Here is a 26,516-nt window from a genome sequence, read left to right as displayed (position 1 = left end):
CAAGATGTTTAATCTCTCTGAGTCTCAGTTTCCTCATTTGTAAAATGGAACTAAAAATACTTTTATAACTTCCTTTCTAGGGTAGTTGGGAGGAAAACACTTTTTAAATTTCAAAGTTATTATTGCTAAAATATTAAGGATTATAATAGCTAACATTTTTGTAGCATTTTTTTTTTGTGTGCGAGGCACTGAGCTAAGGACTTATTTCATTTGTTCCTTACAACCACCCTGAGAAGTAAGGTGCTATTTATCACCTTCATTTTACACCTCAAGAAACTGAGGCACACAAAGTGACCTGCCTAGGGTCACAATGTTGGAGGAGACTAGATTCAAACTTTTTGATTCTAGTCCTGGTGTTCCATCCATTGTGCTACCTAACCAATCCTATTTTTTTCCCTTGAGGCAATTGGAGTTAAGTTACTTGCCAATGCTATATATATATATATATATATATTTTTTTTTGCTGAGGCAATTGGGGTTAAGTGACTTCCTCAGGGTCACACAGCTAGGAAGTGTTATGTGTCCGAGATCAGATTTGAACTCAGGTCCTCCTGACTCTTCAGGGCTGGTGTTCCATCCATTGTGCAACATAGCTGCCCTTAGCCAATCGTATTATAAAATGAATTAGAATAGAACTTTTTAGACATATTTTTCTTTTTATGGTATTATCTTAGGCACCAAGAGGTAGAATGATCTAAAGGATAAAGGCCTAACTTTGGGTTCATGAAAGCATGGCTTTAAATATTTTTTAAACATATTTCCATATTTGGCATTTTATGCAAAAAATAATCAGATCTAAAGGGAAAAAATCCACTAAAAAGAAAAATCAAACAAAGGTGAAAATACTATGCTTCGATCCACATTCAGTCTCAATAGTTCTCTCTCTGGATGTAGATGGCATTTTCCATATGGGTTTAAATTTTGCCTCTGATTCAGACCATGGACAAGTTACTCAATCACACAATCTCAGGAAACTGATAAAAGACTATAAGTTAGGGTAGCTAGGTGTGCAGTGGATAGAACACCAGCCCTAGAATCAGGAGGACCTGAGTTCAAATCCAGTTTGACACATAATACTTCTTAGTTATGTGCCTTGCAGAAAAAAACAAAAACAAAAACAAGAACAAAAGACTGTAAGTTACAGTTGAGTTTCTGATCTGTAACGAAGTCATAAATCCAGGAAGGTGGAAGAGAAGGAAAGAAAGGGTAGAAGGAATAGGAGAAAGAAAAATTTCTGAATTTGGATATTACTGTAAGTAATTTATTATACATTAACTTCATTGGATACCATATCATGTTGCTGACTCAATTTGAGTTTTACTTCACTTAAACTTCCAAATATTTTTCAGGCAAACTAGTATTTAACTTTATATCCCCCGTATAAGAATTTATGTGTATTGACTTTAATAAAATTAGATTTAATTCAATGCTCTGATAGTCTGTTGATATTCTTTAACTTTTGCAATTATGCCACATTTTATTCCTAGAGTCTTTTTATCATTTAAAGTCATCTTCCATGTGCTAATCTATAAATCTTCATGTTAACTTGCTACAGGATAAATCAATCTCAACATATTAATTTTAATTTGAAAATAGTGACTAGAAGTTAAACACAACTTTTTCAAAGCTATCTAGAGATTCTTATTGCTGTAACCACAACTGTACTAGAATAAATTTAAGTCTGAATCCATTCCACTGATCACTCACCTGTTTTTATTTGGAGAAGAATGTGATCTGACTGTAGAAAAAAATATGCTTAGATTTTTAGATGATTTCTTATTTCAGTGACTTCATACTGATTGATAATTTCTTTTGCTATTTTAACACAGTTATGGTAAACTCTAGATTATCCATGTTAGGAAATCTAATTTCAGGATTACTCATGACATATTACTCATAACTAAAATATCATCCAAGTGTTGTATGCTTAGGAAACAGAAAATGATTTTTCAACTAACTAGAGCAAAAAATTATTGAGGAAATAAGTTTGATCATTTTCCTATTCTTATCCTTATGTTTAGTTTATTCAGCATGTATTGGTGGCCTTTCAATTGTTTATTGCTTGGAAGAATTATTTTGGCAAATTGACAGAAATTTTGACTTCCCAACTAGTTGATGAAAATTGATAGTTGATCCTGAAGAGGGTCTGTTCTAATGCCTTATTGTTGTTTGGAGGTGACCCTAGATTTTGAAGACTATTTCTAGCAGAGTCTAAAATCTGGCAGATTCTATTATGTTGGAGAGGCTTTGAGTATATCCCCAGCAACAAACAATGTTTGTTTTCCAAGGGCCAGCCTAGCTAAGCATAGAGAGACTTATTACCTTTAGGATGGCTACTTGGTGTTAAATTTTTTCACTGTGACAACCCAAGGAACAAAAATTCATACATACTGCCTTGGCCTTGTTCATACTTTCAAGATATGTTTAGAAGATATGTTATTCAAGAATAGTTGAAGATGATCAGAATAGGGAGAGAAGATATTGCCATACTCCTTTTTCAAGTAACTACCATCACTAACTAGTTGTCCAAGACACATTCCCTGCACCCCAGAATAATCCCTGATTTATATTTCACCCTTACCTCTCAATCATTCAGTAAATTTAAAATTTCAGGAGAATTAAAGATAGATTACTTTCTGGAAAATCCTGCTTAAAACAGTAAGAGGAGGGGTCAAAGGATGCTTACAAAGATAAGATTAGTTTATCTGGTGGGCTTTTAGTTACTTAAAAATCAATTGCTATGTACTTGACTATTATTATCAGAAAACCATAATAAAGATAAATCATTCAGAAGCACATAGACTATTTACAGAATTTTAGAAGTTCTGATTTGGAAGGGACCTCAGAACAGCTAGACCTACCTCATATGTTAATAGTAAAAGTTAGTATTAAAATAGTTTCCTGAAGTTGGGAAAGTGCTTTATATTGTCTCAGAGTTTGAAAGGTTAAATGATTTACTCAAGGTCACATAGCAAAGTGTCTGAGACTGCATTTGAACTCAAGATTTTGTGATTACAGATCTGGAACTCTGTCCTCTATCTAGGTAGGAATCTACCATAGAACACACCTGATAGGTAGTCATTTGTTCTTTCCTTGAAGACTCCCAGGGGTAGCCTGTTATACTTGGTAATAACAAACAGTTAAGATTTTTCCCCCTTTTGGACCAAATCTAAAATTTTGGTGAATGAATGAAACAAATATTTTTTCCAGTTGTAGCTCTTGACCCTCTTCTTAAATGCAAGTTTGGAAAAGAAAAATACAATATCAATATTATATTGGTTTGTTTTGTCTGTGTTTTTTTAAACATTTGGAATTAGGAAGACCAGAATCTACCTGTGGGCAAATCATTTAATCTCTCAGAGCTTCAGTTTTCACACATGTAAAATGGGGATAATGATACCTATAGAACCTATATCACAGAATTACTATTAGGACATGAGATGAGGGATGACTAGTGAGCATATCATATGGCCAACCACCTTTAGTTAGCCAAAGCCATGAATCATTCCAGGCAACTTCTTTACATTTGCCTTACTGCACTGGGAGTATATCTCTCACTCCATCTTCTTTACTTTCCAGCTCTGGAACTGTGATCAAAATCAATACTACCATTGTTACTGGGAAGGGATGTTAATCAATTCTCTTATGGTTTTCCTCATTATCCAGATAACTTCCCAAACCAAAAAATTCCCTTCCTTGTAAATCTCTTCTTCTCCCTCCCCAATTATATGTTTTATTTCCCTCTATTAGAATGAAAGCTTCTTGAGAGAAGGGGTTACCTTTTGTACCACCCCCAAAACTTGGCATAGCATTTGCCACATAAGACATTTCTTTAAAATGTTTTTCTTTTTTTCATTTATGGTTGTAAGGTACTTTGTAAACTTCGAAGAGTAATATCAGCATCAGTTATTATTATAAGCATTGTTCCTAATATTCCTTAAAGAAAATAATATCTTTTTCAGTTGTATTTTCATAATGGAACATTAAATAAGGAAAATTGTTTAAACTCTAATGTTGTTTAAAACAGTCTATTAGGTATAGAATTCAATCTAATAGGTGCTATGGTATAGAATAGCATTAAAATACCTTTAGATTGCTGAATTCCTTTTCAGTTTCACTGTCTTTAAAAATGAAAACGTCTTTTTCTGAATCATATTCTGCCATATTGATAATGGTCATGTGTCCATTGATTTCCTTCCAAAGCAGAACATCATATCCAGTGTTAATGTCCCCTTGTGAATCAAATTGAAATTCACTATCTCCATCAGTAAATTTCACATTTTGAAGTGCTTCAAGTAACTATGCAAAAAAACCCAAAATGGATAGCATTTTAATACCTATATTATCTCAATGTGCAATACCAAAAATTTTTAATAAGTATAGTATGATATAATAAAGTGTTCTAGATTCTGAAGATGAAGAAAATTAATCCCAGAGAGATGAAGAAACTTGCCTAGGGTCACATATAATTAGTAGTAGAGCTAGAAATAGAATCTATGTCTTCTGTTTAACTCTCATATTGTGCCCTTGACTTTGTCTTGCCACTGGACTTTGATAGCTCCAGAAGAGAGAGTGAGATTGATGACTTTGTGCAGCTCTCCCTCACTTAAATCCAATTCACATGTAAGTCAAGACATCACCCTTGTGATGTCACAGGGGCTCTTTGAAAATGAAGAATGAATAACAAGATCACAGGATACTGGTCATAAAAGAAGCAATTTGCTAACTTTAAAGCACTTGTATAGTTGTGAATTATCATTGTAAACATATAAATTATATATTTCTAAACCATATTCTATATTGTAAGAGAGAATAAATTCTCATTTCATTGTCAGTAACTAACATATATTTTTAAAAGGTCTTTAATCCTATATAAAGATCTCAAAATTATGTTCTTCTGAAATGAAACATATGATGGAATAAAAGAAATATGAGCAACATAATTAAATGTGACTATTTTGAGTAAAACCATATCTGTGGTACTATTGATTATAATATAGCTTTACCTTCAAGTATTTTAATACATAGCCACTTCCAAGTCTACCATCTGGATTGTATTTGTCTCAATATGGCAGCAAACTACTGAGCAGCTGAGCAAGGGCTCATGAACAGATACATAGACTGGACAGTCTTGCCAATGATCTGTTAAGAGCTTGGGCAAGTTGGGGGCCCTTGCTCTGTCAATTCTGAGTTGTTTCCTCATCGGGTAGATTTGTGACATTATTAGTACCAATCTAGAGGAACAATAGATCAGATCTGAGATGCAGAACCATAACTACCTAATAAAAGGACCCCTAAGTGTCAAAGTTAGAGAGTACTGACAGCACTTGTATTCCTTCAGCAGAGTAGAAACAATGGCATTTAGCACCTATTTCGAAAGGAAAAATAGTTAAACTAGGAAATAATCAGATGGAAAGTTTGGGGTGAGAGCTTCCTCCATCCCATTTTACTCATCCCTTCACCCTCTCCTATGGAAGGCATGGTTTGTGGTACTTGCCCTAAAAAAAAAAAAAATTTCTATTTGAAGTTCTGGTGAGCCCTTAGAAATAGCAGACAAAATCTTATTCAAAGAAATAAAAAAAGAGGAAAAGACTCTGCCTTCAATACTTGCTAAAATCTGGGCATAAATTTTCTTCCTTTTTCATTCTAAAATAATAAATACACACAAGGTCCATTGACTTAGTTGTTTGCTAATCATATTCGTTTCCACTTTTTTGTTTGAACTGTAATTGTTATTGTTTTTCCTGAATTTAATTAGGTTTCAAGGAGGTAAAGATTTGATTGTATGTTCTATAAATAGTGATAACATTTATGTAATATAAATAAGCTAGAGTAAGTATGTTGCTTGTTTTATTCCATGGGAAAAAATATTTAGGTGAACAAAACATATTACTTCTCAGCTATATACAGCATTACTTATGGTAAATCCTGATTATTAATGTTCTACATATTACAGGTAGTTATTTTCTCTTAAATTTATGGTGCCAAATTTCAACACTTGAACTATGTATTTCAAAACCATAAGACATATACTGATATAAATTATATCACTGTATGATTTTCTAGGGTATATTAACCCCTTTTCCTCACAAATTGCTTTTCTCTGAGTGAGAAGACAGATATAACACCATTAAACCAGATATAACACCATTTAATTCATGGTATTTTTTCTTCCCAACATTCAATATTATTTTCTAAAACAAACAGGTATTTTATTTCAGGGACTGATTAAATCACCAGATCCAAACAGTTATGATAATGAATCAGTGTTGTCATGGAGGGGAGGTCTTCGGTAAAATGCCTTGGGCATTTTGTCTTGAATTTGTGCAGTTCATGTTAGTCAGTGCCTTAGATAAAGGAATGTCTTGCACCCAAGTGGGGTGGCCCATTTATGGTTTAGCACCTCACACCTTTTGGTAATACAGTTGGAATACAGTAAACCAACTCAGAGAATAAGTTATTATCTCTAAATCTAGAGATTTACTGTATTCCAACTTGCTCTCACAATGGCAGGTTTGTGCTCCCAGAGGACTATCACCTGGTGATTAGATTCAAATTTTTTTTTAGGATTCGAATATTCCTTTTAATGGGGAATCTAGACATATCATTTTAGCTCTTGAGTCACTACTGATGCATTTCTGCTGCCACATACTTGCAATGAAGACACTTTTAGGTTTTAAATATAACTTACATATCAATAAGTCAGAAGAAATAATTAAAACATCACAGACACCCATATTTGAATGACACTCATATGTCAATGGCATGAGCAATAAAATACATTACAATATATGCATAAATCTGGACCACACTCTCCCATCTGAGTATATCAGTGAAACAAATGAGAGAAAAACATGTGCTCACACCTCAGACTTCAGACTTTGATGTCATTGGTTCATTCAGGAACATTTTCATCACTTGGAACTACTTTTCTGGTAGGTGCTTGTCTGGATCTCCATCACTTTCTCTCTTCTATATCTGAATCTGATACAGCATTTATAAGCTTTTTCAATTTATAATTATCTTTGAGAAAGTATTACCTCTTAATTTTGATAGCAGTGGCCTTTTAGTCAAAGAACTGCTCATCTGATTGGTTATTGGTGGACTAAACAAACCAGTTCAATGAGAATTCTTAGTTGTCTAATTTCAACAGAAGTCTTAGAAAAGATTTTTTGAATAAGATAGAGAAGTCTAACCACCTTTCCATTCACCACTTATATTGTCAACATCAACAAAGTGACTGAAAAACCTTTCACTTCTATGCCTTTTGTTTCCAAACCAGATGGGGGCAGCAAATAGCAACAAGTTTGTTTAAGAGGTTTTTTACCTCCCTTAAACTAAAGTGGTAGAGAAATGCGCTATCTGAAACCGAAGCTCTTGTACAATGAGATTTTGCTTCTCATCACCAATAGAGAATTATGGAGTCTTAGAACCGAAGCCTTCTATCTACTGACTTTCTGATGCAGCTCCTTAATGAAAATCTTCAAGCTGCTTTTGATCACATGCTTGTTCTTCAATATTTATAATAATTTTGTAATTCTTCCCTCTTCGATCTCAGTTTTCTATCTCTGATCTTTTCAGAGTCCCCTGGTCCTCAGTGACTCACCTTTTGCTAAATGTTAAAAAGTCACAAAATTCTTCCTAAGAAATCAGCAGTCTGTTAATGATCACAATTCAGACATTATATGATCTCTTTCTCTCTCTCCCTCTTCCTCTCTCCATCCCTCTCTCTCCCTTTTCCTTTCCCTCTCCTTTTCCCTTTCCCTGTCCCTCTGTCTCTGTCTCTGTCTCTCTTTCTCTCTCTTTCTCCTTTGATGTTATTAAAGGTTTATGTAAATATTCTGTATAAATGTTCTGAATGACCACGAGGCCCTGAAACTCTTAAATTCTCAACATGACACTCCATCTCATTTTGTATCCTTGAAACTGTATTTCTTTGTACTCATGTATACAGTTTATAATAAATAAAAGTTCTTTTTCTTCCCTTTTAAACCATCAAACTGTTCATATATAAAGAAGGCATCAGCCTGCAACTTTTATAAAGCAATTGACTGATATTTACGTCACAATTTATTTTCTGTTTCAAACTGCTCAAATCCCATCTGAAAACTATTTCTTCCTACACATGTTTTAGAAGTTTTTATTAAACCAAAATCCTTTTCCTACTCCTTTCAGACATCAAAATGTTCATCTGTGACAGAGACAATACTACCTTATATCCTTTACTGGTTGGTTTAATTTTTTCTTTTCACCAAACACTTTTTTGGTATCCCTTTAACCCAAAATATTGCATATAAAAAAGAAAATTTCTTAAAGAAGTGATAGTATCCTACAGATGTCATGCTTAAAATTTGTGGATGACCCAAAGTTGGAAGGAGTAACTATTATATTGGATGACTGAATTAGAATTCAAAAAGACTGTAATAAGACAAGAATGATTGGGTAAATCTAACAAAATGACATTTAATGAAGATAAATATGAAGTTTTACATTTGGATATTAGAAACTAACTCTATAAGTATTGGATTGGGAAGGTCTGGCTAGATAATAGTTTCCAAGGAAAAAAAGCAAGTGATTTTAATGGACTATAAATTCTTCACATTCTTAGAAATTTCATGGCAGCTCAGAACTTACATGGACCTGGTTGCCATTTCTATGGGCATAACTGCCAGATTTCCATATTTAGTTGTTATCTGATTCCTGACCTCTAATTCCACATCTTCAACTGCTGGACATTTTTTACCTAGACATCTATAGGTATTTCAAACTCAACACATGCAAAATACAGCTCATTTTTCTTTTTCTCTAAACTATCTCTCTTTGTGACCTAGGCAACCATACTGACCATGGAGTTTCTTAGGCAAAGATATTGGAGTGGTTTGCCATTTCCTTCTCTAGTGGATTAAGGCAAACAGAGATTAAGTGACTTACCCAGAGTCACATAAAGCTAGTGTGAGAGGCTGGATTTGAACTCAGATCTTCCTGACTCCAGACCCCCTCTCTTTATCCATTGAGCCATCCAACTGCCTTTACTCTTCCCTTCGACTTTTTCTGTTGATTGTACCACCATGTATCTAGGCACTTGGGTTGGTAACTTAAAGGCCGTACTCAACTCTTAATTCTTAACTAACTCCTTTTAGTTGTCAAGTATCATAGATTCTACTTTCTCAATGTCTCTCAGTTCCTCTCCTCTCATTAAAGCCACCATCACTTCTCTCCTGAATTATTGCAATAGATAGACCAATAATAATTGGTCTATAATAGTAGAACAATAATAACTAGTTTTCCTGTTTACAGTCTTGTTTTTATAAACCATATTCTACATAGCTCTCAAATTAATATTTTTAAAGCATAGGTCTGATTATTGTACTCATCTGCTCAAGAAACTTAAATGGTTCCCCATTGCTTATAGAATGAAATGCAAACTTCTTAGTTCGAAATTTAAAGTCTTACATAATCTGATTCCCTTCTGTCTTTTCAGGTTGCTTAAACATTTCTCTCCCTTATGCTCTGTGTACCATGTTACCTGGACAATTTGCTGTTCCCTTTACATTATATTTAATTTCTTTCATCCATGGCTTTCCATAGGTTTCCCCTCATGCTTAAAATACTCTTCCTCCATACCTCCATACCTTTTAAAATCTCTAGCTCAATTCAAGGCTCAGTTCATTTATCTCCTTTCCTGCTTCCTCTAGTTATCATTCCACCCTTCATAGTCTTACATTTACTTATCTGAGAACTTTTCTAGCAGAATGTAGGTTCCTTAAGGACAAGGACTATCTCACTTTTATTTTTGTACTACCAGCACTCTTAGTATTGTGCCTGGAAGATAGAAAATGCTTAAGGAATACTTTTTGATTGATTAATTATCTAGTCTCTACATTATTATGGCCCCTTGTCTCACCTTCCTGCAATTGTTAGAGAATATCAATATTTATTAGCACTTTTTACTAAAGAGGAAGAGAATCTCTAATCATATCATTATTGTAACCATACATTTTGTTTCCAGCAGCATTTTATCAGAAATTCTAGTGTTGCTTCAGGACCTTTAATTATAACCTAAATGTTCTCATAAAATAGTTGTCTTCATCAGAGGCAGAGGAAGGAATTCAATATGGAGAAATGGAAGGAGCCAGAGACTAGAAAATTGGAGGCTTTGGAATCTAGGCTCAGTTCTAATACTTGCTAATAGGTATCATTTTGCTTAACTTCTGGGTCTCTGTTTGCTAATCATATAGGGAATGAAATGACCTGATCCAACTGTGATACAGAATTGTCAGAAGGATATATAAAATTTCTGTGATGAGAAAACAGATAATTGTGCTGTGCAAATGGCAGCTATACTATGCTAGAGGATTTGTTAGAGCCTCCATACTCACAGATGATTCTTCTCAACTCCAGGTGCCTTGTTATCATTATGCACATTGGAGAATTCCAGAATCACAGTGTAGTAAGAGAAGTTGTTTGTTCCCCCCCCCCTTACATGCATGCTAGGCTAGTTTTTCCTTAAAAGGTAAATTTCTTGATACTTGATTGGTTCAGTAGGCCAGTGCTTTAGTCTGTTGACACTTTCTTATCCTTAGTATGAAGCAGCCACGAGGAATATCTGGAGGGATTCTTAGATTCTTAATTGGTGGATGTGATAAGAGCTTTGCTTGGCCAAATCAACTCAAGGAATTCCAACACCTATTCTGTTGAATGTCCTCTAGTTATGGCTAAGTGAATCTCCTTTCATTAACTATTTAATGATCCAAATGTTTCTCATTTCCCCTCCCAATATTGGACATAAATCACTAGGGAACTGACCTGGGCCAGAATGGTAAAGAATAGCTACAATTGTCTTGACAATTTGGGGCTATTGTAAGAGATTTCAGTGAGAAAGTCTCTTAGAATTGAGAGTCTCCATATCATTAGAGTTCCAGTATCATTATAGCTAAGTTTTAGTTAGTTCAAATAATGAATTTCTTAAAGTAGTTGAATCATTCAAGTTCTCACTATCTATTTACATTGGACTGGAACCAGTGATTATATTTTATTTATGTAATTCAAATTTGAATATATGCAACTACTTCAGGGGAAGTCATTAATTGTACTAATCACAGGATTACTGTATTTAGACTATCATTAAGATAATAATTTATACTTATGATCACTTAGGAAATGACATGGTTTTATATTCCCAGATTCTTCACTGTCACCCTCCTTCTGATATACATAGATTTGTCTATGTACCTTTTAGAATGTGATACTTACAAATTTAATGTATTGCTAAAGATGGCAGCTAATGTGCAAATAATATTATTAAGAGTATTATCCAGCCTAATGGCAGATTATATTTCTTCATTCTCCATATAATCCCATCAAACTAACCTATTGCTGTTCCTTATGCATAGTTTCATTTCTTATTTCCAAGTCTTTCACTAGCTGTCCTCCAGGAATGGAATATACTTCTCCTCACTTCTCGTCTCTTAGAAACTCTAGTCTCCTTCATGGCTCAGTTTAAATTCTGTATTCTCCATGAGATCTTTTCTTATTCTCTCACTTGTTACTTTCCTCCTCCTGAGGGAAAAAATCACCTTGTGTCAGTTTGATACATAGTTTTACATATCTGTAGATATATATGTTGTCTCTTCTGATATTGTAATCTCTTTGTTGAGAAGGATTGCTTTATTTTTGTCTTTATAACCCCATCACTTAGCATGATGATTGGAACATAGTAGGTGCTTATTAAATACTTATTGCTTACTGGACTGATTTATCTATTTTCTTGTTTTAACAAAGCATTTCCATCAATGAAACCTAAGGCTGCATGATCTTTTTTTCACATAAATTGCTGTTTGGCCTTTTATTCCCATGAATTCTTTCACTAAAAGGCAGGGTTTTCCATTTATGCTTAGTATTTCATTTTATTAGATTTGGTATATTGTTTCGGTCTCAAGATCTTTTTGGGTCATGATTTTGTCATCCAGAATATTAAATATTTTTCCTTTGTGTCATCTCCACATTTGACAAAGTTTTATTCAATTCACTGTCAATCTATTAAAAAGAATAGGTCAAAGACCAGGTCCCATAGTATGTCAGTGGATATCATTCCTTTAATCCATTAATCAAACTTCTTTGGGTCTATTTGTCCAAATAGTTTAAAATGTACATCACTGTACCATTATTTGGATCATATCCCTCTATTTTGTCCATCAATATATTATGAGTTCACATGTCTGTTGTGGACTTCATTCTTAAATGCTTTATTATGTGCTCTTCCCATACTTCTTGATTTTTTTCCCTCCCAGATCACTTTGTTATGCTGCCAGGAATCTTGTCAATTAGAGATTCATTTGAGTTAATGAATCATTAGCAGACTGACTCATTCAACAAATATTTATTAAAGATCTACCATGTTAGGGTTAGAGGCAATAAAAAGGTAAATAAGCCTTTCCCTGTCCTCAAGGGATTTATAATTTAATGGGCAAGATATAGTTTTAATATCATTTAGAATATGACAAAGATATAAGTACAAACAAAATGCAATATCACCGGGAGGATTAAAAGGTCTATTTATCATTAATACTTTAGTGTGAAAGGATTGGTATTTGTGTTACTTTCCTTTTCAGTTTTGTGTAATGTTCACAAATCACACGTTGGTTTAACACAATTATATTGAACGAGGCAAATCCAGTTCTAAATTTTGATTAAAATTGGGGGATTGTGAATTGCAGTGATCAAATCAACACCATTCTCTTCAAAAGTTAAATACCTCCAAATGCACTGCTTTGAAGCATTCATATTTTATCATACTCATATACATACCTACAAACAATCATGGACACATATATACATATGAACTAGAAAAACTGGATCTATCTGAAAGCAAAGCATGGTAATAATAGCTAGCAAATATACCATGCTTTACATATATTAACTTATTTGTTACTTATGATCACCCTGTGAAGTAGGTGCTATTTTATAGATAAGGAAACTGAGGCTGAAAGAGGTTAAGTGACTCATATAGGTTTATACAATGAGTCTCTGAGATGACATTTAAGCTCAGGTCTTTCTAATTCTATATTTGTCACACTATGCTACCTAGCTACATCTGTTGTTTGCTTTAGTCTGAACTCTACCCACATTGCAAGTATCAAGGAATAAATGAAGGAAAATATAAGGGTAAAGGTCAAAACCATTTTGGGCCCTATTATTATAAGAAGTTGTTTCTCAAGTTATTTCCCCATGATAGGCCCAATTCCCCAAGAATATTGGCAATATAATACTTCAAATAATTATCCTCTATTTGTAATTTTATATATACAACTATGTATCACAGTATATTAGCATGCCCTGAATTTCTTCAGGTATCCCATCCAACTCTTTTCCCACACCATAATTCCCAATTTCTACTCCACTTTCCATATGCTTCCTACACTTCTTTAATTCACAATGGCAAATCAGTATGTAAATTTGCCTCCTTTGCTGGAAATCTTGGGGAAATAAATGCAGAAGATGACTCTCAAGGCTTTAGTAATGAAGGCCAGATTTCTGGGAATTCTACTTTGTTAGCAACTTAAATGTTTAGTGTATCTAGTTGCATCATGGCAAGGAGTGTGATGCCATTAGCAAAAATTAAAAAAAAAAAAAAGTTGGTTGAGAATTGAAAATTGCTAGGATGAAATCAAAAAATGATCTGGACTTTTAGCCTTAGTAATTCCTTCTTATTTTTAATTTCATTCTCTAAAAAGCCTTATATTTGTAAGGTGAGAACAAGGAATTCAAGCTAGTTAATTCAAGTAAGTATAATAATTTTAATATTTTCCTTTTACTCTTCCGTGTCCTGATTTACGTAAGCTGCTGCTCTAGGATGCTCAGTCTGGGATTTTGAAAAATGAGTTTAAATGCTAAAGTAAAAAGCAGATAGAAAGAAAATGGGTGATTGGACTCTTCAGGTTGAGGTCAAAAGAGTTAAAATATCTTATTTTCATTTTAAAGTTTTTTTTTTTTTTTATTATTTTTTTTTTTTTTTTATTGCTTAGTACCTTTTTTTTTCCCCAAAAGGGGACATGAGTTGAATCTTGAAGAAACCCAGAGGATTATTGTATGAGAGGGAAGCTAGGAGGAGCAGCCTTTCAGATACAGAGGATAGCCAGTATTCATAGAAGATAGTATAATTCTCCAGAGAAAGGAGATGGAATTTGTATGGTGTAAGGAACAGCAAATAGGCCAGTATGATTGACTTGTTGCATGGTGGGGAGTAATCTACAAGGGTAGAAAGTTAGGAAGGGCTATGTGTATGAAAAGTTTTAAATGTCAAACTGAGGAGTTTGTATTAGATCCCAGAGCTAATACACATTGACATTTATAGAATGTGTTGTTATTTTTTTTGGGGGGGGTCAGTAAAAAGGAGGGGAAGATTTTTTGTTGAAAGTAGAATACAATAGAATATGAAAAGTGCTTTGCAAATGCTAAATCAACCTATAAATGGCAGCTATTTTTATTCCAAATGTTGTTTACTCTACATAGTGCTTGCTAACTTGACTTACCAAGCTAGAAAGGTTTCAAAAATGGACTGATGATAGATTAAGTGTGGAAGAGCTTATCATCAAAAAGTTGCACAACAATGAATTAATTTGGCCACAGCAATTCATGAAGACTGTCTACCACAGCTTAGAGGGTATGTAATCTGTTCTGGTAGAAAAAAAAGTATCGTCACTGTTGTATTTTGGATCTTTTAAGGTATTCAAGTAAATTCTATCCCAAGACATACAAGTTGAATCCAAACACATATAGCTGGAAATATTAGAGAAAATTGCTGTCATTTTCCAAAGACACAAGTTACATTGTCATGCACATTCATGTATTTAAAAAAAAAAATCAGAGAGTTTCATAATTGAAATTAGATTCTAATTTTAATTCCTCCCAGTTAGACATGTTTTCAGAAAGGAAAGACAAATGTATATTTCTTCCGTGGCTTATTTACTCTTTTGAGATAGCATAGTAGATAGAGCATTGAATTTGAGAAAACTTGTGTTTCAACCTTGTCTTGACACTAAGTTTCCAATACCAATGGAATTACAAGTTCAGTCTCTGTCCCTATTCATGTGTCTCTATTAATACTAAGACAAAAAACAATTATGGGAGATGATTCAACCATGCAAAATATATTTTCTTTCTCTGAAGGGCAAAGTACCAGAAAACCTAGACCATAATAAAATAAGGGGAAAAAAAAACCAGAAGCAAGAATAATTGTGAAGTAATTGAATTGGACATACAGTTACAGTACCTCCCAAGGTTGAAATGCAGCTGGATTCTGGCAATTTCGGTCTCTACATTGATCCCGAATAGCATAAGCAAGAGCAGATACAGCAAGCTGAACGCTATGGACATGCCCTGGCTCAGCATTATGCAATAGGAAACTGTTTCTCAGGGAGAAGTTGCTTTCCACCATCCTGTAGTCCCAGTTCTCCTGAGAATAATTGGCAATACAATAATTCAAATCATTGTCCTTGACATGTGAACAGGATGACAAGAGCATGATATATTCACTTAAAAGTTTGTTGTTTTCATTAGGCATTAAGTGTAGATTTTGGATGAAGTCATGGAAAGAGGACATGTTTCCACCTTTAAATGCAAACCCTACTACTTTGCCAACGCGTTTGACATTTGGAATGGTGCTGATCTTGACAGCTGCTGACCAGGTATCACTGGCAATCCAGACCTTATTTATATTCCTTTCAATGGCCTTATTAAAAAGGTTGAATACATGGAACTGCCTTAGGAAGACCACGATGACATTGACATGCCTTTCCTCCATGATTTTTTCAAGTGTCTGATTGATCCTGACCTCAATGGTACTATCAGAGAGGAAGGCTGGGAGGATCTCCCTGAATGCAATGCACAGGTTGTTTGCTGAGGCTTGTGCTCCAAATGTGCCAAGTGCCAAGCGTCCGTAGTCATCGTCAGTGGTGATGATGCCAATCCAGTTCCACCCAGACTTCTGGATCAAGTGTGCCATGGCCTTGGTTTGATAGAAGTCACTGGGCACAGTTCGAAAAGAAGAAGGAAAGCGCACCTTATCGCTTAGGATTTCTGCTGTGGAAGCATAGCTCACCTAAAAGCAGACCAAACAATTCAGTTACAGTGAGTAGATGGTGAGTCCCAAGTGGCTGTTAGATGCTCTGAAGTCACATTATCTCTTCCTCATCTTAATTTTCTCATCTCCTCCATCAAGGTCTTTTACCCTAACTAAACTCAATCTTTACTGAACTCTTCCTCTGAAGGCAGAGGCTACAAACCATTTAGCACCTGAATATCTAATGTAATTTCTTAAAAAAAAACTTATTTTCTCTGTTTGACAAAATTATATGTGCTAAAACATTATCCCTCATTAGGTTTTAAATTCCTTGAGAGAAGTGACTTTATCATTTACTTTTTCAAAATATCCTTTATAGCAAAGCTTCCTAAACTGTGGGTCATGTTGTATAACTAAATGTGGGGGTCATCAAAAATTTGGCATCAGTAAAAGATATAAAATATTCCCCCAAGATTTAATTAATTAATTAATTAATATTTTGCTGAGGCAATTGGGGGTTAAGTGACTTGTCCAGGGTCACACAGCCAGGACATGTTAAGTGTCTGAGGACACATTTGAACTCAAGTCCTTCTGACTTCAGAGCTGGTTCTCTAACACTACACCACCTAGCTGCCCCCAAGATTTAATTCTTTATGTAAAAGTAGACAAGCACACCTCTCATTAGTATACATCTTTAATAAATAGCAAAATCATATGTATACCAAACAATTGTTTAAAAATAAATTCCTTTATGATTTATTATCAGTAAATGTTTGACTTAGACATCTATTTTATATGCCTATATTCCCGGGATGCATAAAAATTTCTTGCGTGAAAAGGAATTGTGAGTGGGAAAAAGTTTAAGAAGCCCTACCTATAGTATCTACCAGAGTGTTGAGCAAAGGATATGTAGATAGTAAATCCTTGCTTTTTTTCTGATTCTTTCCATCTATACTGTCAAATATATTTGGTTTTATACTTATAATGTATACAAAATACTAGCCTTGCTTTAAAATTTTGATAATTTCATTTTATGAAGATTTTTAAACTTTAGTTATACTCATGTGTATGCGTACGTGTTTGTGTGTATGTATGTATATATGTATGTGTTTAGGGAACTTTATTTGATGAAATCTTGCAAGTCAATACATATTTGTTGGTGCCTGACTTTTTTTTTTTAAACATAAGTGATTCCTGAGTAGAAATACAGAGAAATCTTTCTCTTGGTGGTTCCATAAAAACAAAAGTTAAATAGAGACTAAAGTGCCCATCAATACTTCTTTGTCAAGGAAAATGTCATGGCAATGTCAAATACATGAGAAAATGTTGTCATTCCAGATTTAGTACATAGCATGAAGCACTGAGCTTTTATTGAACAAGAAAATAATGTGTTTCCATAAAGCTGTTTATGAATAATGCATTTTAGGTAAAATAATTTGTTATTCTTAAAATGTTTTAAGGAAATATTTAAAAGTTTCTCTCATATTTTAGTCAGGATATATTTGAAATTATATCTATATCTATAGAAATATCTATCTATTTATATATAAATCATATCTTGGTCTAAATTAATAGTCCAAGTGAATAGCATTTAAGCAGGTGCTTTCACAGGAACATTGTCTTGCCTTAACCATCATATGTCCCTTGAACTAACAAAAACCAGAACATCCTGAGCAAGATGAGACTGAAATGTTCACATCTTGGAACATCTAGTTATACCTAGACCTTCTCCTTAATACTGTCTTGTGCTCCTAGTTATTAACATAGGATTACTGAAGGATTTGGGGAAGAGCTGGGTTTTATTTTACCCAGACATTCATTTCTGGTGACATGTGAGTATGTAGGCATAGAAGGTAATCATTACAATGGAATCAGCCCTCAGCAGACCATGAAAACTTGCTAACTAGGAATAGAGGTTTAGCAACTTTCCTAAAGAAGCATATTATCCTTAAAGTATATGAACAGGCAGTTCTGAGACAGAGAAATCAAAGTTATCTATAGTCATATAAAATGCTCTATTGATCAGAAAAATGCAAATTAACACAACTCTGAGGTAACACCTCATGCTTATCAGAGTGGCTAATATGTCAAAAAAAAGGAACATGTTGGATATTGGAGGAGATAGGTGAAAAGTGGGAAAGTAGAATTGGTAGAATTGTGAACTGTCCCAACCATTTTGGAGAGCCATTTGGAACTGTGTCCAAAGAGCTATAAAATTGTGAAAATCAAGACATCCAAAAAAGGGAAAAGATCGTACTTGTACAAAAAATATTTCTAGCAGCTTTTTTTTTGTGGTGGATATGAATTGGACATCAAAGGGTTGCCTATCATTTAAGGAATAGCTAAACAAGCTGAAGAAGTATATGATTGTAATGGAATATTATTGTACTATAAGAACTGACAAGTTGGAAGATTTCAGAATAACCTGGAAGGATTTACATGAACTGATGCAAAGTGAAGTGAACAGAACCAAGAGAATATTATACCCAGAAACAGAAATATTGTTTGATGAAGAATTGTGAATGACCTAGCTATTTATTCCCAGCACTACAATGATCTAAGACAATTCCAAATGACTATGAGGCATACTATCCGCCTCTAGAAAAAGAACTATTATTTTGACTACAGATCTGAGCATGCTATTTTTTGCTTTCTTTCATTTTTTTCTTTTATTTGAGTTTTTTTGTACATATGGATTAATATAGAAATGTTTTACTTTATTGCACATGAATAACCTACATCTGATTGCTTACTATCTCTGGTGGGGGGCGGGGGAGAAGAGGAAAGAATGAGTGAGGAATAGAATTTGGACTTGAAACTTTAAATAAAAATGTAAAAAAATTGAAAAAAAAAAGGCATATTGTCTCCAAGCTTTAATTCATAGTATATTTAATTTTAAGGCTAAGTAAGCCTTAAACAACTATGGCTAGGCCTGGGTATTTGTTGACTAGAAAACCAAAGAAAAGATTGTAGAAAAAAAAGCTTGAATTTTCCATCTTAAAAGCTGGAAGTAGCCAGAAAGTAGAATATTTAAAAGTGAAGAACTAAGATTTAAAAATAAATTTTCTGTTTTTATTCATGAGGAATTTTAAAGAAAATCAGCAGCCATAGGAAAACATAACCAAGCATAGCCTGGTTTATCATTCCCCAAATGCCCTGGCACACAAGGATTTCTATTTTCTTCAGTGGTCAAGTTATTCCCTAGTTATTAAAGTGGTGTACCATTTCGAACTATATTCTTCTTGGTATAATTCAGTCTGGTGCACTTTGTCTTATTTTAGCCCCATATGACTTCCTTACTTATGCATATATTATCCAGAGACTCCAAACTTTCATAAGAACTGGATTTGAACTCAGAAGATCTGGATTCAAATCTCTCTGTGTGACCTTAAGTAAGTCCTGAAATGTATTTAGGTCTCAGTTTCTTTAACTGTGGAATAGGAGGTGAGGTGGACTAGATGCATTAAGAGTTCTTTTCCAGCTCTAAACACTAGGATGTTAGATATTTCTGTCTATGCCAAATATCTTCTTTCTTATTGATTCTGATATATAGTCTGATATAAATTTTTATGCCATCTTATAATCTTTAGCTTCTAGTCTTTGTAATTTTTCTAGTCCTTTCACAGAAATTGATAATCACAAAAAGCCCATATTCAAAAAGCCTTCCATATACATGCTTAAACAGAAAATAGTCACTTAATATGTTATATTAATTAAAATGAATATAAACTCATTTTAATTCCATATTCCAACTACTATCAACCTATTATCCTTGCATCATAGATTTAGAACTACAAAGGACATTTTTACAATTTAATTTTATAAATGTGAAAACTTTGCCTAAGGAGGTTAAGTGATTTTCCTGAGATTTCATAAGTAGTGTGTGACTGGGTTGGTATTAGAACCCAGAATCTTCACTCCCAATCCCCTTTTGCTTCCATTGTACCACACTGCTGTTGTACCATACTGCTTCCCATGATATGTCAATTGTCAGATCATATTATCACTGTCACTTCCATTCAGTTCTAGACTCAGCCCATTGTCTATGATGTCTTTCCAAATTGTATGTATTGATGGACCAATCAGCTTAACAGATTGTATATCTTCTGGACCTCATTGTTTAGACAATAGTTATCCCCTATTTATTTTTGGTTTTTTTTTTCTGTGAGGATTATTAAACTGAACTCTTGAGAGTTTGTGTCTTTCATTTATTAGGCTCTGTAATATTCTAGAGCTTCAAGCAATTAACAGAGTAAATTCATGATCTTTAGATGGTGAACCATATATTTAGACTTTATGTTAAACATACTTCATGACAATGAGTGATGATAAATATCTTTGATGAGAATATCTCTATTTTGTATCTCACTTGATATATATTTTTAAATAATAGCTTTTTATTTTCAAAATATATGAAAAGATAGTTTTCAACATTCACCCTTGCTAAACTTTGTGTTTCAGATTTTTCTCACATCCTTTCCTTCATTTCCTCTCCTAAACAGCAAGTAATTCAATATAAGTTAAACAAGTGCACTTCTTCTATACATATTTCCACATTTATCATGTTGTACAAGAAAAATCAGATCAAAAAAGGAAAAAAATAAGGAAAACAAAAAGCAAGCAAAAAGCAACAAAAAGGTTAAAATACCATATTGTGATCCACACTCAGTCTCTACAATCCTCTCTCTGAGTGCAGATGATTCTCCATCACAAGTCTATTAGAATTGGCCTGAATTACCTCATTGTTGAAAAGAACCACGTCCATCAGAATTGATGATTGCATAATTTTGTTGTTGCTGTGTAAAATGTTCTCTTGCTTCTATTCACTTCACTTAGCATCAGTTCATGATTGTTTCTTATAGAACAATAATATTCCATAACATTCATATACCATAACTTATTCAGCCATTCCCCAGCTGATGGGCATTCATTCATTTACTCAGTTTCTAGTTCCTTGCCACTATAAAAAAGGCTGCTACAAACATTTTTGTAGGTGTGGGTCCTTTCCCCTTTTTTATGATCTCCTTGGGATATAGACCCATTAGAGACACTGCTGTATCAAAAGATATCCACAGTTTGATAACTCTTTGGGCATAGTTCTAAATTGCTCTCCAGAATGGTTGGATTTCACTTGATATTATTAATTAGAGAACCACTAAACAAAAAAAATTTCTTGTTATATGTATCAAAGAATTTTGTATTATCATAAAACAAGGGTATTATCATAAAAAATTTGCTGGAAGTTAAGGTTTGCAGCTGTAGCAAATGTTTGATCTTTCTCAAGAAAAGAGACATGAAAAACAAGGGCAAAAACTTGTTAAAAACTTTACTGAGGAGGATAGTGGAAAAGTATGTGCAAATATTTTCTTATAAGATCAGAAGGGAAAAAAAAAACAGTGAAGAAGGAAACAAGTTTACAGAAAACTTGGCAAAAGACCTAATTATATCAGATAACTATGGCCAATTAAGGCCAGGACTGTTTAAAGATGAAACTGCAAGAGAAGATGAACAATGGAACAAATCTGTCAGCATCTTCCATGTATAATGTATTTTAAATTCATAGATTTAAGTTTCAAAATCCTATCGTCTTCATGCTTCATGCTACTTGGCCCTCTTGGGAGTTAGAGAAAGCCTTTGCTATGTGAAATTTCCATAGAGTAGAAGAAAAATTTTGCATTAGAAGAGAACCCTATCTATCCCCAGTATTTGGTAAATGAGGAATTTCATATTCCCCAAACCATAAAATGACTTAAGATCACATGTCTAGTGAGAGACCAAGCCAGATTTGGAAACAAGGTCTTCCAATTTTTTACCACAGTCTGCAATGGCCACACAAATCCCTTCCTAAACTAATGAGGAATCAGAATTTCTATTACCTCAAAAATTGTGTATTGGCTAGGTCCTCTTGCCCAGGAAAGATCTAGATTAGCATGTTCAAAAGTAAACTATAAATGAATGAAAAAGTACTTATTAAGTGCTTACTGTGTGCAAAGTGCTTACTGTGTGCAAAGTGTTATGCTAATCATTGCAGATGCCAATAGAAAAGCAAGATAGATTTCAAGAAAAGACATACCTGTGGAATAAGTTGCAAATTCAACATCCTGGAAACAGCCATGGTTATTTCTGAGTAGCTGGCTCCTATGACAGCTTTAACTCTTGGTGTGTAGTTGGAATAGTTACACTGAAATTCCACGATGTTTTGGGAGCAGTTGAATTTAGAGAGGAACCTCAGAGTGGCTGCAATTGCTACTGTTACTTCAGTGCATGTGTCATAGATCTCATACCCTAGTTTAACTCCAGGTAGTAGTGAGGAATTGTTGATCATTTCAATGCTGTGTATCATGGCAAGAGTTTGAAGAAACATTGAAATTTCAAAGCTGCCAGGAAATAAGTATTTTAAAATGGGACATTATACTTTGATAAGTTCTAGCAATGCTTCCAGGAATGAAATATTCTACAAGTAAAACAAGTAAATTGTCTAGATAGCTGGTCTATTTTTTTAAAAAACTTTGTCCATTTGAAACATTTTTTTGGGGGGTGATGGTGGAAATATTTCTCTGGTGCATACTCTTGAAGCAGACTTTTGAATTAGAGAATAAGTTTGCCTTGACAACTTTGGTTTATTGTTATGTCAGTCTGCTTTTTTAATGTTTCTGTCTTTTCTTTATAATCACACTCCTATGTTTTAAGGAAATATGACATATTAGGCTTCAGATCTAATAGCTGTCACTCTGCTTGCCCCTCAATCCCCACTCCCATTCTGGTTTATTGCTTCTAAACTCCCTTCAGCTGACAAAATAGTTAATCAAGCTCATTTGGAACTGTTGTCAATTATATGCTATCAGGAGACACACCTATGTTCTAAAGAGATTTGACTTATTAGACTGTCAGAATAAAAACTAGAGGGATTAATAAGGAATAATACTGCATGATAAAAAATTCCCAAAGTTTACTTCTTATTTAGTAATTTTTTTTTTTTTTTTTTTTTTTTTTGCTGAAGAGAGAAAAAATATGGGAGAATCAGATCGATAAAATCTTAGGGTTTGCCTAACTCAACTTATATTTAAGAAATGACAATATTTCCATCAGATACAAGTGTCATGTTGTGACAGATATGTCATCTAGATATAGCTTGAATATCGCTAAATGATAGGGCAATTGCTATAAATTTCCATTCAAATTTAAAATAACTCTAATAGTTGAAAAAGTTCTTTCATATATTGAGTCAAAATTGAATTGTTTTCCTGAAACTTTTGTCTATCAGTCCTTGACCTGCCTTCTCTTCACCCAAAGAAGACCACAAAAGCCTTTTTTTCCATAGAAGAGCTTTCCAAGGATTTGAAGACAGCTACTTATTTGTTTATTTATTTATTTATTATTAAAGCTTTTTATTTTCAAAACATATGCATGAATAATTTTCAACATTCACCCTTGTAAAACTGTTTCAATTTTCCCCCCTCCCTTTCCCTTCTCCTATCCCCTAGAAGCAAGTAATCCAATATGTTAAACGTGTAATTTGAAGACAGTTATTTATGTTGGAGGTAATGCTTGGTTTAAGTGATTGTTCAGGTCTTTTCTCATTGTAAGATTCTAATCTTTCTCTAAGTCTTTTTCTTTCCTGGATAAACATCATAAGTTTGTCAATGTTCTTTAAGTATGGAAGTTAGATCTGAACATGATAGACTTGATATAGTTGGACTATAGTAAAACTATCACCTTTAGACACCATGCTAGGCATTATTTAGATATGGTTAGATTTTTAATCCACATTATAATCCTAAAACATCTTAACTTTTCAAGCCTCTAAAATGAATATCCCTTTTCTAGCAAAAATTTGTGTTTGACTTTCCATATTAAATGTGTTTAGTTGAATTTAAGTGTAAGACTTTATCTTTGTTCTCATTACATGTCATCTTATTAGAATCAACCCAACATTCAGGATCTTGCCAGTTCTGCTACCCAATTATTTAGTGAACATGCTTTTTATGTCCATAAATTATGTCCATAAACCCAGTCCACTGATTAAAAAAAAATTTTTTTTTAAGTTTAGCAGAGTAGGACCAAGGACAGAGCTTTTCTATTAAAGATCTCTCTTCAGGTCAGTGCATTCATTTTAGTTTTTATTTAGGATTTAACATATATGCAAAATGCTGTACCAGACTTTGGGGATATAAAAACAAAACAGCTTCTACAAAACAGCTCAAGGACCTTATATTCTATTCCTTGGAATAAGGAATATTCCTTATATTCCCCTTGCCATGGGAATGGAATATATATATATATGATAGATAGATATGGACAGAAACTACAAGATTTATGCAAGGTAAATGTAATGTAACTTGGCAGCTAACTAAAGGGTACAGGAAAGGAAAACCATGGCACAAAAAGCTGTGATACCCTTGAAAGAAGCTGAGATTATAAGGGGCAGAGGTGAGAAATAGAAACATTCTAGATTGATGAACAGAGTATTTAAAGATATAAAGATGGGGGAATGGAATGCCATGTTTGCAAAACAACATGTGACCTAACAGTAAGAATCAAGGGTACATAATGGAAAATCACATGAAATCAATTTGGAGAAATAAGTTCAAGTCAGATTATTATGAAGTCACTGAACTTTATGAACATGATAATGATTATGATCATACCTGCACTTTTAGTAAGATTAAAAGTTATATGGAGGGTGAATTAGAGAGTGGAGAAACTGGAAACTAGCAGTTCAATCATGAGGCTGTTGTCCAGATAACAAGTGACTAGAACCCAAACTAAGATAGTGACTAAGTAAGTAGAAAAAGGGAAAGATTAGAGAGAAAAGAAAATAAGTAGAACTTGTCATCTGCTTGGATGTGGAGCTATGGTAGAGAAAGGGAAGACTCAAGTATGACTTCAAATTTCTTTTCAATTGCTTTCACTGGTGTCTCTTGTTCTTTTATCATTCTTATCCCTTTTCCCTTTTCTCTCTGGATATACATTGATCCTAGATGATCTCATTTAGTCTCATAGCTTTAACCATTACAACTATGTAAAAGATTCCAGCCCTCAAAATTTCTTCTGAGACAAGACCCATAACACCAACCACCTGTGAGACTTCTCCAGCTATACTTCAGCTTTGTTATGCCCCAAACTGAGCTTCCTTCTTAATATATAGTTTCCCCTTCTGATCTCACTCCTTAAGTTAATGGCATAATCATTCAATCAGGTTCTCATGTTTGAAATCTTGATATTATGTTTAATTTTTTAATATCCTTCACCTCTCCTGTTCAAGTAGCCACCAGTTCCCTCTGGAACCTCTTGCATTAATTCCTTTCTTTCCATTCTCAGTGCTTTTCCTGTATTGAGGTCCTACTTACCGTGTCTCTACTGCTGCAATAATTTCTTTTCAGGTCTTCCCATTCTCCTTCCTTCCTGTCTTCATTTATATATACATACTACTGCCAGACTAATTACTATTATTCATATTCATATTAACCTTTGGTGACTTACTATTGCCTACAAGATAAAGTTTGAAATCTTCTTTTGAGAAATAATTAAAAAATATGCACTGCTCAATAATCTGTGCTAACATAATAACAGGTTAGGAATCATTAAGACACCCAAATTTACTTTATGTTCTTGTAGTGTGGGATGGGCTGTCTTATCTTCTCATTCTCTTCTTAGTCTTTCAAAACATTTGCTCAATAAAATCCAAAAAATTATTCAAAAGTACAGATTGTTCCTCACTTTGGAGGATTCATTGAACTTCGTAGCAATGAATGTTTCTCACAGATTCACTGGCTATATGCAGCTAACCAAGCATATGTAACATTAAAACCAAGGCCTTCATAGATTTCAATTTTATGAGAGCTATTTAGATGTCAATAAGATTAAAACAGAACAATTTACATGACTGGTTCCCATGGTCAAATCTTGATATCTAATATGTGATATTGTAGCATTACTTACCCCTCACAAGTTTGAATTTCTGGTCTTCTGTAATATTTTTCTGAATGAATAATTTTATTGTGAACTGCAAATAAACCTCCAATCATGATATGTCCTGGAGAACTGGCAGCCACAAAGTCATCAGGAATCTGGCAGGGCTGGGAGAAATTTAAAATGGTCAAAAAGCAGAGAAATAATATTCTTAATAACACCATGCTTCCATTCCATTTGCTTGCTTTATGTGAAGCCCGAGGAATCAATTAAGCTCACTGGAGGGTCAACAACCTGGGTCTTATTTCATCTGTAAACACAAATGAAAGTATAGGGAAAAATCAAAAGGTAGAATACTAAATATCCATGTGCCTGCTGATAGTAGAAACTGAACTTGTTTTTTTCACCTAGAGTGTCTCAAATACCAAAATGAGAAGAAAAATGTGGAATAATTTGCAGATGGTCTTTGGATATATCTTGCTTTGACAAAATATTTTTACTAGATTAAGGAAAAAGGCAAATGTTTTGAGAAAAATGTGAGTTC

At 33.7% G+C, this 26,516-nt stretch overlaps 1 protein-coding gene across 2 annotated transcripts in view; it reads right to left on the bottom strand.

Moving 5' to 3' along the window:
- The window catches only part of GPRC6A (G protein-coupled receptor class C group 6 member A), a 33,789-nt gene extending 7,514 nt beyond the window's left edge, over positions 1–26,275 (bottom strand). The window contains exons 1-4 of one of the 2 annotated variants that reach the window (XM_003769393.2): positions 26,003–26,275; positions 22,134–22,437; positions 15,272–16,099; positions 4,087–4,299 (exon numbers count right to left, since the gene is read on the bottom strand). In XM_003769393.2, the coding sequence (XP_003769441.1) occupies positions 4,087–4,299; positions 15,272–16,099; positions 22,134–22,437; positions 26,003–26,196 (1,539 nt within the window). In that variant the 5' untranslated portion in view covers positions 26,197–26,275. The remainder of the gene's footprint in view (positions 1–4,086; positions 4,300–15,271; positions 16,100–22,133; positions 22,438–26,002) is intronic. The other variant, XM_031964367.1, reaches the window with a different exon arrangement.
- Positions 26,276–26,516: the final 241 nt, after the last annotated feature.

Source organism: Sarcophilus harrisii, chromosome 4 (assembly GCF_902635505.1).
Source record: "Sarcophilus harrisii chromosome 4, mSarHar1.11, whole genome shotgun sequence".
In the NCBI taxonomy this organism is placed as follows: domain Eukaryota; kingdom Metazoa; phylum Chordata; class Mammalia; order Dasyuromorphia; family Dasyuridae; genus Sarcophilus; species Sarcophilus harrisii.
Note: the sequence above shows the minus strand (reverse complement) of the source record. Positions and strands in the feature narration are given on the sequence as shown.